The sequence below is a fragment of the Colletes latitarsis genome, chromosome 1, assembly GCF_051014445.1.
Source record: "Colletes latitarsis isolate SP2378_abdomen chromosome 1, iyColLati1, whole genome shotgun sequence".
NCBI classification, from domain to species: domain Eukaryota; kingdom Metazoa; phylum Arthropoda; class Insecta; order Hymenoptera; family Colletidae; genus Colletes; species Colletes latitarsis.
This window is the reverse complement of record NC_135134.1, coordinates 48,196,573-48,214,831: the sequence shown is the minus strand read 5'-3', so window position 1 is coordinate 48,214,831 and position 18,259 is coordinate 48,196,573. Positions and strand designations below refer to the sequence as shown.

The following is an 18,259-nucleotide window of genomic DNA, read 5'->3' as shown; positions in this document are numbered from 1 at the left end:
GTCACGCAACGAGAAATCCTCGAACGCGCGCGAAAGCCCGAGAAGCCAGCCATAGTCTCCGGTTATGCAGCGAGGAAAAAGAAATTCATCGCCCGTAAACCTTGCCGCCGTAGCGCCATTTACAAACGAAGTAATTCCTGCAACACGCGCGATTTAGACGGCCGCGATGAAACATATCCTACGGGCAAGGGTGACTCGCACGGTTGTTTTATGGTTCGCCAAATTAAGGAAAAGCTCGTCGAGCACGGCCAAAAGGAACTCCGTCGAGCCATTACCGGCGGGGTTTGTCGAGGGGTGGCGGCGCGCGAACAGAAGGGTCGTGAATTTTCTGCCGCGGACCGTATCCGGTGCTCGTCTTGCTCTCGCCAAGCTCGCTAATATTCGTCCTTCTCGCCTCTATTCTTCTCGGGGAACGGTTCTAACCTCTCCCCTCCGCGCGCAGCAACTTCCTGCTCCGGCTCGTAAACGGACGCGGAAGAGCGCGCATAATTTCCTACTAAAATGCAAAGAGCTCGTTTGCCGCGTGGGAGGACGGGACGCGTCCTGCATCCCCGACGAGACGCCTTCGACGAGCTCGCGATCATTAAAACGAGACCAGGAAACCCCGACAAAAAACCGACGATTAAGACGGCCACTCGTATTCGTGCCCTATGGTGGTTCGTGATAAATGAGAAAAAGTTGACGTACATTGAAACATTCAAGGGGTTGTCTTAGAATAAATTAAAAACGGTGTAACGAAGTTAATTCCGAAAGCTTCAATACCAGATATCTAAAGTATCGAAAACAATAAAAAAAGTTCATACAAACATACGTCCAACTCTACCTTGTTTTCAAGCTATGACGAGTATGTTGGTATAATTATTTCGAAAATGGAAACGTCTCCAGGCCTGTGTTCAGATGCAAGGATTTTAAATACGGTGTGTTAAAGAAGAAACCCGCCATAACTCGAAAACAATGATTTTCGAAGTTTTCATGCGTAGAATCTAGTCCTGAAGTAGGTCCCACATGCAAAGGGGCACCCAGTATTTAATCGACGACTCGAAACAGAACGGACGCCCGGCGGACCCGATTTTTCGTCATCGAGCGAGGGACTACTGCGCCGCGATGGAAAGGTTGGAGGCGAGGTTCAGGATCGACGAAACGAAATTCAATTTGCGCGCATCCGACCGGATCCCGGGGCCGGCCATTGTCCCGTCGAATTATGCGGCGATTACGTACATGTAATTTATCGTCGTTCGAGTGGACGGTCGCGGAACGCTTCCGGAATACAGAGGAGCGAAGGAGCGTGAACGATGCGGCGATCGTGGAATAAGTTACGCTCGGTTTAATGACCCGATAGCCGGGAAAGCAAACTCGCTTCCTTGCCTCGGACGTCGTAAAAGAAACGAGAACGAAAGACGAAGAGGAAGAATATATAAAAAAAGAAAAAAAAAAAAAACGAGTACAATATCCAAGAGAATTACGAGAAGCGTACACGCTCGAGAGAGTCGCGATCGTCCCGGGGGACCATTGCTCGCGCGAGCATCCACGATGAAATGGTAATGCGAGCGATACCGGTTTCTAATCGTCTGTAAAAGAGACCGCGTCTCCGACTTACTTCGGCGGCCCCGGCGAATCGTTTCGAGAACGAGTGGAAAAAGACGCGCCGCGGGGGCAGATATTACGCCCGACGGGGGTGAATCCGGCCGAGTAAATCCGGGAGGAGAGTCAAACGATAACGACCACGCTTGGAAACAATTCGCCGGGAGCAATGTTCCGGAAAGGAGGGAAGAAGTTCCAGTCGCCGCGACAGAAATAGTGGCCCGTTACAGTTCCTTGCCTCCCGCGTTCCGAAAGGGTGTCGACGAGGTTCCCCGGGTTGTTCCAAGGGGTTGAAAACGCTAGACTGCCTCGAACCGGTGATCTCGGATGTCGCGCGGTCGTTCGCGAATTTGCGGTCGAGGATCATCCGGTGAACCGGGTCTCGTCGAACGGAAGAATTGTTTGCGAAAGAGACGCGAGTCTACTGAAATGATTTACCACTGTGATACTAGAAAAATTAATTCTCGAGCTAAGACGTTGAGGGAAATAAATTTTGATGGAATTTGTGAATTATTAACGAGGTTACAAAAATAAGTACAGAAACAAATTTTAGGTTACGTAGCTTATTAAAATAAAAATTTTACTTTTGCAAAATATTGTACTGTTTTGATCTGACAGTGAGTGTATTAAAGGGGGATTCTTGGATCAGTGGATTAATAAAGTTGTGAACAATAGAGATTTATTTAAGTCTTGAAAAAATAATTTTAAACACCACGTATATTACTACAGTTGCACAGCAGGCACGGAGAGATTCGTATCGCTTTTAACGACCGTAGATCATAATTAGGGCTGCGTTCCACTCGTTCCCTAATAATGTCTAGTTTTACCAAACGTGCATAAAAACACCTGTCCAATCGGTGAAACGTGGCTTCCTTAAAAAGAAAACCCGTTGCCTGGGTAAATTCCCAACGTCGCAATTAAAAGGCTGCTAACTCGGAACAGTAGCCTGCTCGTTCACACACGAATTCCAGCCGAGCACGTTGCCGAGCGAGTCGAGTAAAAAAGAGCGTCGATCGCGCTGTTAACAAGTCAGGAAATTAAGGGACTAATTTGGTACCGTGGATCGGAAATTCAGAGTTGTTCGTCGTTTACTTTTTCTCGACGACGAGCTGGGAAACACGAACGTCAGTAGCCGTACGCGACGTGTAACGTAGCTTAATAAAATATGGACCAACATCCATAAATCGCGATCTTGGAAAATGCAAATTAAGGTACACAGGTACAATTTTGAAGTCACTTTGACTTTACTATAAATTTTACAACGCTCGTATGGAATTGAAATAAACGTGCCACACGTAAAATTGTACAGCAAATTTTGGATCTTACAGAAAGGTTGGAATGGTATTAATGAATAAAAAAATTTTTGACTAAATCCACGACACGCGGTACGAGTTTTCATAGCTTCACGATGTTAATTCGTGAACGGGGGTGCACGCATCGACGGATCTCGGATTGCAAAGAGTGAAATCGAAGAGACAAATGCCATCGAGTTCCCCGAGTGGTCGAGGACGTTCCACGATCGATGGGGGCGGAATTTGAAAAGGGGCCTAGGCGGCGAAAAGTCGAGGCACTCTGGCGCGAGGAAGAATTGAGAGGTCTGGGCTGTTGGGTAGCGAAGATCGGTCGGTATTTCATTAGAGGGAGCCCGGGGAACGCTCGGAAAACGCGGAACAACGTGGAACAACTGGCCGGAGGTTATACTCGGCCCGCGGTAACATAGTTAGGCGAGAGTGCAGCTCGAGATATTGCGCGAGCACGACACTGAGCGGAAGCGGAACGTAAGAGGGAAAGAAGAGAGTAAGACGAAACGGGGAGGGAGGTAGAGAGAGAAGGAGGGTACGGAGAAGAGGACGGGAGGTACAAGCTGAGGGGCGCGAAGGTTTAGAAGAGCCACCTAGAGGTGGATGGAACGAAAGGGGGGTAGAGTCGGAAGTACTCTCGTGTCAAGAGGAGATTCTGAGTGCTCTCCTGAGAGACGACCATGCACGCCCGAGAGGAAGGGAAGCGAGAGGGAGCGAGACAGATTGCACCGGAGACGCGAAGCAGAGCGAGACCGTTCGCCGAAACGGCGAGGGATGAGACGATGAACGGGACCGTGTATACGTGTGTACGTGTGCGAGATAGGAGAGTCACTTGAAGCCCTCGCGACTTTGTCAGCGCTACATGGAGCCTAAGTGCGAACGTTCTTGCACTCGTATGTCGTACCAAGGAGAGGGACGAGGACGCGCCGGTGCAGAAGTGGATCTTCGAGGTCAAGATCGAGGGTTCTGGGAGTTTCAGGCTTAAGCACGATCGTTTGCGTCACCGTCGTACTGCGGGGCGGTTGAAATATCCCCATGACGATAGTTCCCTGCATCCTGACCCCCGGCCTTCCGCGTTGCACCCGATATTCTTCCTACCTTTCGCCGGAACGGCTCGACGGACCCTTCTCAACGGGGATCTTCTTTATTAGTTCTTTTAACGCTCCATTGTTTCCCACCCGGCGACATTAATCTCTGCGCTTTGTTCCACTAATTGGAGACTCTAGCCACCGTCGAGTCGATTTCCACTATTTAGAGATCACACGGTCCTCCGGTGTAGAAAAATTCGAGTGTCTAAGTAGAACCAAGTGGGCTTTAACGTTTCGAAAATCTCTTTTTGTACGGTTTCTTGTAAATTACGTTTACCTTAACATCAAAAAGTAACCTCTCATCTACTGTGTATCCGCGAAAAGTTGGCTAGCAGGACGGCAGAGGGCGTGGCCTAGCTCTAAACTAGAGTGGGGAACCAATCAGACCCGCTAGCCATCTTCCCGCGAACGCACAGTAGCAACGCTTCGACTTTAGAACACGATCGCGCGAAAACTATTGCATTTACCGTATTTATTTGATTATTATGGAGCATTAACGTATCGTCTTTCGATCGACGTCCCGCCGCCACGTCGGAGGATCGTCGACGAGCGAGCGTCGGAACGCTTATTCAGCGATTTTGTTGTTCGACTTCGTCGTATCGAAACTGCTGAACGCGCTGTTCGTTTGCGAGGAATCGAACGGAATGCAAGGTAACGCCTAGCGAATCGTCTCATGGGGATCCGGTTGCAACGGCTTCCCATAGTGACCAGATAAGACCGTAGGAAAACAAGCGACCGGGTTGCAGGAAACGCGATCGACGGAATGGGCGACACACGCTTCTGCGAACCAGGAGCTGTTCGGTTCGCCCGATACGCGAAATATTCGCGAAAGAGATGCTGATGGCGCGTAAACGGCACGAGACACGAGGTCAGCGACTTTTGTAAATCGAATCCCTCGTCGTTTGGTAGGACAGGTAGTATCACGGTACAGAGTACGGTGTCACGGTTCTTCTGGTATCGGTGTCGGAGCAGGTGGGATTTCGCGGTTCGCGTTACCGTTTCCAGAGATATTTGCCAGCGACCAACGTCGACCGCCATTTCCCACAACGCGTTACTTGTTCCAAGTCGTCGAATAGTTCTGCGTTCTACAAGTTTTATTAACTGCTTTCTATATTTTTTTTCTCGAAGAAAGGTGTACACGAAGCAAATTGATAATTGAACTCGAACCTTTGCTCAAAAATATTTCAAATATCATCGATTCTTTATATTCCAACTTCGACCAGTTGTCAAAGCAGGTTGAAAATTTCTGAATTACAAATCAGCACTTTTCGCATTTACTATAGGTAAACATGCTTCACAAGCTATTGGACTACCAACACAGTTTACATTAATTTTTAACGATTTTGATATAATGGAAATTAATACCGAACGAATTGTTGATGATAAGCTAACCGATTTCTATCAAAAGGGTATCGATAAATCAATCTAGAGATAGATATTTATACATAGATATTTATTGGTCTGGGACAATATCCCTTAAGGACACAAAAATAGTTTCAGTATACAATAATAACAGTGAAGACCAGTGGTTCCCAAACTTTCTCGATCTACCGTCCCCTTGGTTTCATAAATTGATCCCCAGTGCACACCAATCTATAAAAACAATATTACGATGCATTGAAAAGATAATATTGTAAATATAAAAACCCACGATTCCCCATTACAAATAAAAACAGTAATAAATTTCGTCCCACCCACAACCAAGTGCGAATTCGCCCAGTTTGGGAATCACTGGTTTAGACAGTAATAGTACCATTCCAAATGTAATAAAATAATTTCAGACAAGGTAACAATATAAATGCTAATATCAATACCAATAATAATACTGATATTAACAGTAATACTATCAACGATACTAAATAACGAGACAGGAAATGGCCATACTCTAAGTACGTAATGACTTGGGTCGTTTTCACGATCACGGACACACATTTTATTAACAAAAAAAAAAAAAAGAAAAAAAGACGAAAAGACTTGTGAAACGATCTGATACAAATTGACAGAAAGTCAAAAGCACGACTTACCACCGTTAGGCTTCAAGTCGTCCGGCTGACCCCGATGATGGTCTGGCTTGGTCAACATTGGGAGAGGGTGAGCAGCCGTACCTCCGGCGGTGGCAGCCGCGCCCGGTGGAATACCTAATCCAAGAAGAGCTGCAGAGGCTGAGGTAGGAAGTCCAGGCCCAGGAAGTGCCGGAATACCTGGATGAGGACCTATCGCGGCACCTGGTGGTAGAGCGTGCATCTGTTGGAGAAGCCTCGGCAAGTCTGGCCTCTGTTGCTGCAACAAATCATGAAAATCAACTATTACCGCTTCACAAAGCATCCCCTAAACTGTGAGCAAGAAAAGCCTGTGCTTTGCGTCAGGAAGAACGTTTATAGACGCAGAGATCACAAGTTCCTCGCGAATAAAGTTATCAGATTATGTCTTTACTGGCTAAGTGGATCGTTAATAGATACGCGAGTCGATCGCTAAGAATCTAAACGAGATTAGAAATTAGCTCGCCTCCGCGTTGAAAAGTTTTGCGGATACTCGGCAACTCGCTTCTATTCGACGAGCGTACCGCGATTTCGATGTAATCGTGTGCGTCCAGAAACCCAATCGTAACGACAACCGATAACACGTCGGATAAGTCTCCGTGGCGAGATTATATCGAAGAGCAAGTGACATTCGACAACGATGAAACACGCCCCCGCAAACCGCTGTTATCGTAATCGTTGGATAAACTGATCATGAACTGGCCGATATCGATAAAATTGGCTCCGTTCCTCGCCGAGTAGGTGATAAAAATAGTTGACGATTGGACGAGGGGTTTCGATAGGTCAATTTCGAAGTAATTTTCACACACCGTGAATAAATAATTCCGTGGCTCTGCCCGCGATGTGACAAATATAAACGTTATTTCCGCTCGTTAGACGATTAACCGTTTCCGTTTAAACGACGCGTCTATTGTACGTTGGACCTAATGATACAGTGGATGTGCACGGTACTGCCCGCGGGATCGTCACGTGACTAAAATTCTATCAGTTTACTGCATCCGAGCGCCATTTTGGCCAGGGATGTATTGTATTCCACGCAAAGTGGTTCGAAACGGAAAATGATTTTACGAACCGCTGGATACCCGACGATTTCGTTAAAATGTTGTTACAAACGGACTATATTTTGCCACGTTTTCAAATAAATAATCATCAGAGATTTAACTTGACCATGTAACTTGGAAGATATATATTCATTATTTACATTTCTGAAGTTCGTGATCTTTGCTTCGAAATCTTTGTTACCTAGCGACGCTTCTCGCGCTCGCCAACAGAGGGCTACGCTCAACATTTCTCTCTCGCAAGCACTCGACCGACTATCGACGATTAGGAACGAAAACATTGCTTATCGCGCGAACAAAATGGAAAAAACGTTACAAGACTGGAGAAGGGTAGTATATGGCTGTATTCCGAACGGAACGTGTCCGTCTCCCCATCATTCGTTACGCGGGACGTAACTTTCCACGGGCAAAGCATACAAATCACGGGGTAAACTTCCGGGCCGCGCTTAAACAACCCTCTACGCTCCGTTGGCGGAGGTAAATCCGAAAGTACGAAACAAGTGGCGGGACTCGCGCGGCCTTTCCGGCGCAGAGAGTGCCCGGGTAAAAGTTTCGTAGAAACCTTAAACGTGTACACCCCCCTCCCGTCGGCAGTAGTTTCCTCGTTAGTTGGCCCGGACCGGGGGTGTCGGTCGAGTTTCAGCTGCCAGACAAATTGTAGACCCGTGCAGCGAGCATTTTAACGCTCGGCGGATCACGAGACGCGAGCACGCCGGGGAACAGGAACAGGAACGGAAGGCGAGGGCAACGTCGGGAGACAGGGAACATCCGGCGAAGAAAATGAGAAGACGGGAGAGAAAGGGGAAAGAAGAAAGAGGGGTGGGAGTCGGTGGAAGTGTTTCGTCGGAAGACACGGGAGGGATGAAAGGAGGAAAAGCAGAGCCGCGCCATCGCCTTCTGGGAACCGGTGTACACTCGTTAAGAACCGGCCCCGGAATATTCCGCGGAGCAGTTTGCTGAGATAATTAAATGGTTTAACGATATAATAACCCCGCGTCGAGCGACTGTCTGAGCCACCCACAAAACACACAAACAGAGGGAACGCGAGTGCGCGCCCGTGTGTGCCGAAATGAAATGTGCTCGAGTCTCCGTTTCTCGTGGATTCGAGGTGGCTGCGGAAGCACCCAGGTAGCGATAATAATCCTGACCTAGGGCTGCCGTCGTGACCCGTTTGCGAAGATCATTTTCGTATTTGTGACCGAGCTTCTGCCGATGATCGGGATGAATTTGTTCTCCCCGGCGGGTGGCTCCATTCGTCCACCTAACGCGGAACGTCGTTCGCACGAATTCGCAGACGAATTACAGCGAGTCCTCCATTTACGCGGTTAATTTGTTCCCGGGAACGCTTCGCAGGATCATTTGTTACACGAAGATTCATGCAATTCGAACGCTACGTTGGACAGGGTTCAGTTTTTACTTTCGCTATTACGCCATTGCTCGTTCCGGCTCGTGAATGTTTATGGAATAAAACGATAATAATGCGTTCGAACTTCTTCACTGCCACGGAACCGACAAATCGAGAAAATTGTCTCGACTGTACACAGAGATTTCGAAATATGTGGGCAAGAAACGCGACAGAGGGATTTACGAAGTCGACGTCGAAAAAAGATCCTGTTTTCTTGAACGCGAACGAATTTGTAAGTCAAAGCGCGTAACTCGCGGATTCTAGGAACGCTCTAAACCATTCTGTTTATAAAGTTACAAGCGATACGTGGATGCGTTTTCGCCATGAATCGCGTCGATGTTGCTGACGTTCGTAATCTCTTACACGAACGGCCCAGCCGACGACGCTTTTCAGGCGTCAACGACGTGTGATATAGAAGAAGGTTAAGACGATCTCCCTCGGATCTTTTAGCGGCACTATCTTCACGGCTGGTTGAGTCAGCAAGTAGCGACGCCAGTGAAAACTGCTGAGAGGCAAGTCCCTGCCTGCTGGTGGATGCAGGTGCAGTAAGATGGCTCGCGCGAAGATGAAGGGGACCGTAATGACTTCCTCTTTGTCGCTACTCACAAAAGATTCTCCGTTCCGGAGTGGAAAAATTTCAGAGATTGAAATAACCCCGGGTTCGGTCGCTTAATCTTCGTTCCGAGTCTCTGGTGAATTATCTTCGGGGTGAAACCGAAATCAGTCTCGCGATGATTCCTCGTTAAACATTTCCTTTGAACGCACAGACTCGTTATATTCTTCCTCGCGTAATCTTTCGTACGAGAATCTTTCCGTGCCTCGTTACACGTTAATACCTTCAAAACGATTCCTTGTCCTGACGTTAAGCTGCTCGGAATTTCCAAATTCTCCGGACAAAAATTAGACGAAACCATTTGATTGCTAAGTTTAAATTATTTAAATTGTACGCTACATATTTTTTTTTATAAGAAAACAAAACCTTCTACAAACGCTATCTGCCACGTATTAGAGTAGCCCAGGAAGTATGGCGCATTTTGGTTGTTTCTGTTTCCTGCCTAAAATATATCTTGCGTTCCTTCTGTCCTCATTGTTCGTTTCGTTTATTAGCACGCGAATACCAACAAAAGACTGCGTACCTGTGGCAGATGGCAGCCAAAGAAAGCCACACGAGACTCCACTGACACGAACAATTCGGGAACCTGCACTTCGGAGACACAGACGCGCCTTTGAAGTATCAGAAATACGCTCACGTAGCGACAGAACCGAAACGTGTTTTGATACCATCGATAAATTTACGTTTGAAATTATTATTCTTGCATCGACGCTTTCTAAGAAACGTCTTCAAACTGTTTTGGAACTTATTGAAATGCAAGACCATCGTACCGATACCAATCGATTCTATTAAGTTTCGTATCCATTTGCACATGCATGACTCGTCGGAATTAAAGCGAACCACGGTAATACCGGACGATTAATCTTCACGTCAAACACGATTAATTATTTTTCAAGATTGGAATCTGATGAATTTTTCATGCTGAATCTGTTAAACGTAACAGGAAATTCGTATCATTTAATATTTCGAAATATAATTACCACGGTGTATTTTTATCTTTACGTGTGATTAAACCATATCATTTTTTAATGTTTAAGAATACAATTTTTTACTATAATTATTAATGAAATTTCCATCGACTGTGTAAATGAATATATCGTTAAATTGACCTCATCGCTAGCAGAGAAGAATTTTAATCTTGCTGATATAATTTTAAGTGGAATCATTGATGTGACTGTGTTTGACACAAGTGTTAATGGTTTTAAATTATCGAAATATTTTTCTAATGTTTTCCCGAAGACTGCAATTTTGAATTCTTCTTTGGACCTTGTTGATGTAGTTTGAAATAATATCGTTGAAGAAGACTTCATCAAAGTTTGATGACGTTTGACTCGAGTATGCTTCCCTAATGTACAAGACTGACATTTGCAGCAATTCTGTCGATAATGGTAAAACACTTAGACAGTAAATAACATTTGAACAAAGCTATAAGAAGCCTTCATTCCGAAAGAGTCACGCGTCAAACATTGTCAAACACACCGACGACAGACCATATACAAAATTTCTAGTAAACCAGCTACATCGTATCGTCGTGGTCTCGACGATGCTCGACGTTTGAATAGCGTGTATACTGGAGGAAGTATAACGAAATACATGCATCTTACCGATACCAGTGACAACTTACTCCGATACCCGTCGGATAGTTCGACACAATGCTCGACAATTGACGCGTATCGATATTAACGAGCATCAGATTGGTACTGTCGACGGTATCGGGTCCCGGATCGCGAAGTATCGAACTCCGGGGCGACAAGAAGCGGAGGATACCCGGGGTCGCGACAGCCGATTTCGCGTCTCCGATCGGCGGTTGTTCGCGCGAAACAACGTCGGCGAAGTTCGCGGTGGGAGAGAGTGGAGGAGGGGGTGGAGAACGGTTCGTGTTTTTCTTTCGATCCCCCGGCGGTGACTGAAAGGATTTAAGATCACCGAGGAAAGACAGCGAGAGACGGGAATGGGTTGGGAAGCCGGGGGAGCGATTTAAAGCGCGCGGAATCCGGGGATTCTGCTAAGGATTTGCCGCACGTAGCCCGACAACGCCGCGGATCCGTGGAAGTTTCTATGGTCGGGGGGTTGAGGCGGAGCGCCGAGCAAGCGAAAGGGTAGGTGGAGTGAGGGGGGGTGTTCGAAGGGAGTGAATCGAGGGGGGTGACCGGGGGTGAAGGAGGTCGAAGGCAGTTGGGTAGCAGGAATGCTGATTAGTCGGTGCTCGTGCGCCGTAACACTATAACCTATCCGGCTTGGAAACCGGGCAGGAAGACTCGGGATAAGATTCAACGAGGGAGGTTAGTCGTGGGTGGAGGGAGGGTGGTCGTTGGGAAGGGGTTGCAGATCAGGGAGGCGGGGTGGATGAGCGCGATGGGAAGAGGAAGAGAGAGCCGGGAGAGAAGCCGGCGGCTTAATAGGGAGGAAATTGAGTGCTCGAGCAATATTGAGGAGGATTCGGGATTCGCCAGGATCGTATCCATCCGTCCGCTTTCGGATTCCTCGGGCGTGCATCGGCTTCCTCCTACCACCGCGCAGGGATTCTCATTCGCCGCGAATGCGTTTCACGCCGGACTGAACGTGAATCAGCCCCCGGACGTATTCCGTCGGCCATTCTCCGCCGAAGCTGAACCGGGGCTCGCCCGTAAATTTTCGACGAAAAGGATTTGCGGCCGGGACCGCGAGGAGAATTGAATTTTTTTTTTCCTCCTCCTCCTCCCCATCCCCTCTCTGCGGATAAAGGAAGGGTCGGTGAAGTTAGGAGAGCGCTCGGTGCTCACAGAAACGGACCAAAAAGTGCCCCGGTAAACGTTCCTACGCAATCTACATCCGTGGAGATACAGACAATTTACATTTTTTTTTTTGTGGAACCCACAATATACCGAATGCTTTATAAAGCGTGTACAGGGAGAACGTAAGGTGCAAGGCAAAATTAAACATAACTTTGTGTAATTCTGTTCGTTCATGCATCTAAAGAGCGTCCCTCCTTTCGTTACGGGATCTCTATAATTTTTCAACCTGAACGCTGTAAAATTTTTCTGCTGAACTTACCTTGTTAAACAACTCCCTCGTAACGAGGTACGGATTCGTTCTCGGATCGGTTATTCTTCGAGTTTGAAAATTTATCCGTCCGATCGTTTCGATAACGCCGGGCGCGAGAAACGTAACAACCGTTCGAAAAATAGAGAGAGAGAGAGGAAAAAAAAAAGAAAAAACACCCCGTGTCCTCGGTATTCACAAATCACTTCCGCGCCATATCGATTCGTGCCGGCGCGCGCGATAGCGGAAATTGATTTCGTATTAGAAAGCGGGATAGTTCAATTTCGGTCGCGCGACGAGAGCGAATCTCCGTCGTCCCCGGGCGTTATTTGTTTTTCGTGCGCGGTAACTGGATTTAATATTTAATTTACTGTTTAATGTTACTCCGATAATGGCCCTCCGGACAGTTTCGACGGCAAACACACGCGTCACGGTACGCGTTATATACGCGCGTGTACGTCGCAGAGAGTAATTTATCTTCCATTGGCGTGCACTCACCCCGATAATGGCGTTGAGTTCGGTCATGGTCACTTGTTTGGCTCTGTCAACAGCAGTAGCGACTTGTTGTTGATGTTCCTGGGAGAGAAACGGCAGGATCTGAGCAATTATGGCGTTTAATCTCTTCGCTATCTCTGTCTGAAAGCAGAAAGGAGAACGATCCTTATTAAACGGTAAATCGCTTTATGCCCGATCGGCGATCCGTGCTCGCGTAATTGAACGGGGATAACGATTGTCCTACCCGTTCCCCATCCACCCCTCCCTCTACCCCCTTTCGATGTATTCGAGGAATATCATTCATCGAGCATGACACGAGTCGCATCGAATGCGCGTCACTTAATTCAAGTTTTATCGAGACCACTGTCTCCCTCTATCGCGCTATCCATTACCGGTACGCGACTCGATCGTCGATCGGCGATTCAAATTCCAATTTCCATTTAAATCGCCCGGTGAACTGATTAATACCGATAATGAGCTTTAATAATCTCGTCGCTTATGCATAATAGGATATTTAGCCGGATTCGACGGGTAGCGAGGAATTCTGTCACGCCTCGATGTTTTACATGCAAGTAAGTACCACAGGTCTCGTACACGGCCGTAAACTCGTTACGTGGAAATTGCTCTTTCGACACGAACGCCCTAATAAACGTTTCGTTCCTTTCCCGCCAATTACAAATATACTTTCGCGCGCCTACCGTCCGAGCAACGCTATATTGGCTCGTTTCGTAGGCTCTTAATAAGATCTCGAACCTATATTTTAAATAAACTACGGAGTTTTATGAAAAACAGTAAACGCCTTTGTCGACTTAAAACTTTTTAAATTTTTCATTAAAATATTATTCAACGCTGTTCTTCGGTACGTTGACACTTTAAAATTGCTTGCCCGTTGTATAAAATTCATTTTTCTTCTTTTCTATGTAGTTTGAGAAAGTTTCGGTTTTCAGAAAATAATAAAAGAATGTTTGGACTGTGTTGGGAGACAATGCGACAAATTTTGTTTGCTCCTGCTAAGTTGCGAAATTTATCCTCGTAAATTATGGGACGAATATTTACTTCGAATCACGAGAATATAGACTATTACGATTATTGAATTTCTTCCATCGATATATTTGAAAATTGTACCCTCCAGAAACCGGTGTTAATTTTTACCGAAAACCATGGGATCTCCGAACGTGAGAAAAAGTGGATTATTCGAGGCCAGTGGCCCATTATAAAATTGGAATGACCAAGTCGTTCATCGTCGTTCGAATAAACCTAATCTGTATCGAATGAGAAAGGCGAAACGCGCGTCCCTCTGTCCGCGGAACACGCTCCGGGCAGTTCTAAGTCGGATCGTTAAATAATGTAAGGGCTGGCTGAACGCACCCTTAAAAGGGAAACGAGTGCAGATGCAGGTGCGGCATAACCGGTCGAGGGTGTTTACGACGCCCTCCGGGCCAGGACAGACTGACGGGGATTAAATTAAATCCGCGCTGAATTGGCGGTAACGTGGCCTCTCTTTCTCCAGGCTCGGCTCAATTTTCGTCCCGAGCGGTGCCGACGGGCATTACCTGTATCTGCTGCCACCTCGGCCGGAAATTAAGCTCCCTCTACGAGCAAGAAGTCGACTCACCCATGGCTCCCCCGGAAAACCGCCAACTGTTCCGGACAAGTGACGAACGACGAGTCTCGATCGTTGGCCCGGAGCCCCGGATCCCCTTTCGCCCCTATCCGTTCACGAATATAGGGTACGGTTACCTAACTTCGACATTTTCTTAAATTGCACGGTCATACCCCGAATTTACCTATCGATCGCTTACAAAATAGCCGACGTAGATCGAGCCAAACATAATCCACCCGTGCACATACCGACATACGCTCGTATTCGTATATTGTAATAAGCGACTCGCTATAAAAAATTTGTTTCTCATGAAAAACACGAAACTTGTCAACGGTACAAAATAATTCTGAATGTTTCGATACCAAACTCCTTCACGATCAACGTCTAGCGAATCAGATTTTTCGTCATCGAGCGAGGGACTACTGTACCCCGATGAAAAGGTTAGAAACAACGTTCGATATATGCAATATCGAGTTGGCTCATATCACAATTCCAAGAATAATTTAATGTTTAATCGTACCACCTGGGCTGCAACAGTTTTCGTACGACCAAGTTTGTACGCGTTATCCTGGCGAAAAGCAATACCCTCGCGATTCATCAATCCCGTACGCTTCTCTTTGATGGCATCGCTTAATTTACCCGGTCGACGACAGTATACGTTCGAGTTAATGGTTTCGTTTCTTGGAAGCAATTCAAAGTACACAATTCCTTTGAAACCCCACCAGACCGACGACGTAACCTTCTTTTGGCGAATAACTGCTTTCGAAGTGCTTTGAGCAGATTCGGTACGCTCGCCTCGTGATCTCCTCCGTTACGATGTTGTTGCAGACGATCCATTTTTCGTCGCTTGTTACCGTACGTTTGAGAAACGGATCGTCTTTTCGCGTTTCAAGAGAAAGTCGCAAACGTCAACGCGCTTAACGAGACGAGTTCCTTTGAGGCACCTAAATATACAGCTCATCAGCGTATTCGAGTTGTTTCGAACCGTTCTCGATTCGATTTCGATCGATGACTGTATTATGTGAACTCTGAGAATGCTAAACAACGTGTTTCCGGACTACGCTTAAATACTTAATAGATCCATCCGTGTCTCTTGCTCGTCAAATTGTACTAAATTTTACACGAACGACGCTCGCGTTTCATCTGGATTACGAATTTTGATCGACTTCAACTTTAACGAGGCCGTCGTATAATCGGGAATAATAATTCCATTAATGCATAATCGAACGCGTATCTGGCCCGGGGGGTTAATTTGCGATAACGACGCGATAAATCCGTTTTGGGGAATCGGCGGTATCCGCGATTCGACGATTTTATCGTCGTTACGAGATGTTCCGTTAATTGAAGTGTCCGATCGTAGAGCGGAGTCTATTCGTGATCGACGCGAAAGCTTTTGGCTGTCTGGAATCCTTAACTAACGTTACAGAAACCACGCGCTCATGATTGATTTACTTATTCGATAATTTAGACGACAGAATTACTTGGCTCCAACTACCAAGAAACGTCCGTTATTTCGAGGTTGAACTTCTTGCGAGGAGAGTGCGGACCATCGGGAACCAAATTTGTTATCATTGATAAGTTTTCCTGTCTAAGAAACGCAATTCTGAACTTAGACGACTGCCAACTTGCCAGCTACGCGCAGTACGTACAATATTCCCTCGCTATTTGACCGTGCATCCTGTCTACCCTTATTTAGTTACGATGGGAAGTTCGTAGGAGACGTAAAGTCTACTTTAAACTCGTTTACATTAATCTAAACGGTATTTAATACGGCACTGTCCATTTATAAGAAACACATATCCGAACAGGGCAGTGATTTTGATTCTGGAACTAATGTTTTCCATTTCGAACTAAGACCAAAGAGAAAAATAAATTATACCAGAAGTGAATAGCATTCGATAACTATGGTTCAAGAAAATTAATAATCGAATTATCCTGTTTACTAATCTTTTCTCTGTTTGGCCCTCGAAAGTTGGTTTCTGGATCCGTTTTGAACAGAAGAAGCTAGTTTTTCACGACGTACAATACCAAGTTCTTTGTTTCGTATAACCTAACTACCTCGAACATGGTTTTTCTCGCGTATTGTAGAACATGGGCTGTCGGTTGGCCCGTGGTAGAGTAAGAGGATCACGGAAGAAGCCGATTCTTCAGTGCAATAGGAAGCAAAGTACCGGGGGTGAGGGAGGTGTCCAACGTTGAAAACGGCTCCACGGTGTACGCGTTCCGTGTGACTCATAAACGCGGGCTGTATAAACTCGCCGGGCTGCAGACGATGTAAACGCAACTCCCGTTTCTCCTCTGGCGGCAGCTCCTCCGGGCTGTTGCTGTAACGCCAACACAAGCGCGCCCAGCCTGGCACCAGCCGTTTTCACTGCCGCTTAAACGAGCCTCGGATGCTAATTGAAATATCGCGGCTACTAAAATTCTTGGCAAGTTTCCCTCTCTGGGGCGCTCGCTGACGAACGAGCGGAGAACGAGGGCCCGGAAAGAAGGAGGGCGCGAGAAAGAGGAAAGAGACCCAGCAGCGCGCGGGGAGAGTTGTTTTAATTACCCGTCGCCCTTACGAGTGCTAGTCATTAGACCACTAATTATAACGTACGGGAAAATGAGTCGCGCCATCCACGGAATGTGAGCTGTACCGGAGAGACAGGAAGAGAGGGAGGGAAACATGGCGCGGTTCGCGTTGTTCGCTCGAACCACGGATGCACGGATTGCGCCGGTGGCGATCGAGCCTTCCAAACGAGACGACGTCTCCGCACCCTTTTCGCGTTTTCAACGCGTTCGTATCGCCGTATTGTTCGCGCGTTACTCGTGGTTCGCGGAGACCTCCGCTAGATGGCGGCGCTCCTGACTCGCAAGATGGCCGCACGAAAGATTTGGAAACCAGTTGGAAACTAGAGATAGTTAACAGTAGATTATCCGGTACAGTAAATGTTTTATCGCCGTCGAATCCAATTGATCGGTTTTCTCCCCTCTGACGCGGTGCTTTCCGCGAAACTGCCGAAACTTGGATCGAATAAAATTTTACAGAGATCCCGAGAAGCGAGAAGCGACCGACTCCCCGTTATCCTGTTCCCCGATCGGCGCCAACTTCTTCCTAAATACCTCCTATTTACGTTTAGAGCGATACCGTTTCCCGGACACCAAGGGAGGATCGTTCCACATTGTTCGCCATAAGTTTCCCGTCGTTATCGCGTCCCCGAATAACCGACCGAATTACGTTCGCGAAGTTCGTCGCGCGCTAAATTTGCCTTTTAAATCGCAGCGGCGGACGATAAGGAAACAAGAACTTTCGCGTTAATTTCCAGCGGCGCTTACACAATTTCGTCGCGTCGTCGGGGCGCATGGTATTTCACGGGGCGACGAGATAAGAGAGACGCGAGTAGCGCGGGAACGCGAGAGGAGGGAAAAATTCGCGCGAAAAAGGGCGACATCGGGAACGAAGGGACTAGAGAAAGAGAGAGAGGGAGGGAGACCCGGTTGCAAACGTAATTGCGTTGCCAAGAAGTTTTCTCCGGCTGGAGAGGTAACCAAGGAAATAATGAATGGCTTGGATGCTTTACCACCGGATGGAAGAAAAGGGGTGAAGGGGCTAAAAGAGAAATAGAGAAGCGAAGCGACGAGGAAGGTGAGTTTTGGCGCTGTGAATTCTCATTGTCCTGGATTTCACACTGGAGAGATGAAAACCTTGCCCGGAATGAATTTTTCCCCGCCGAGCCAAATTGGACCGCGAAGATTGCCAGTATGACCGGGTATACGTGTCCGTTTTTTCCCCTCATCCTTGGAAAAAGACGATTCCCTCGAAATTATGAACGGATTCTTCCTCGTGGAATATCTTCGCCCGTCGAACGATCGCGACGCGACGCGAGAGAGATTCGAGCGAAACGTATCGAGAAGCCGGGATGCGTCAAGTATTTTAATTGCATTCCGAGAGAATGCAACGAGTTTCCCTTCCCGTAATGGAATGTTTAATTGCTTCGCGATGCGTGTTCGCACCGATGAAAAGGTTTTAAAAACCAGTTCAAACTTGAACACACTACCCGCTAATGAAAACC

At 47.0% G+C, this 18,259-nt stretch overlaps 1 protein-coding gene across 3 annotated transcripts in view; it reads right to left on the bottom strand.

Annotated features, from left to right (window-relative positions):
* LOC143351664 (protein groucho) overlaps positions 1–18,259 on the bottom strand; it is a 158,890-nt gene that overhangs the window by 36,510 nt on the left and 104,121 nt on the right. For 2 of the 3 annotated variants that reach the window (XM_076783465.1, XM_076783482.1), the window contains 2 exons: positions 12,605–12,742; positions 5,995–6,250 (listed from right to left, as the gene is read on the bottom strand). In XM_076783465.1, the coding sequence (XP_076639580.1) occupies positions 5,995–6,250; positions 12,605–12,742 (394 nt within the window). The remainder of the gene's footprint in view (positions 1–5,994; positions 6,251–12,604; positions 12,743–18,259) is intronic. The other variant, XM_076783473.1, reaches the window with a different exon arrangement.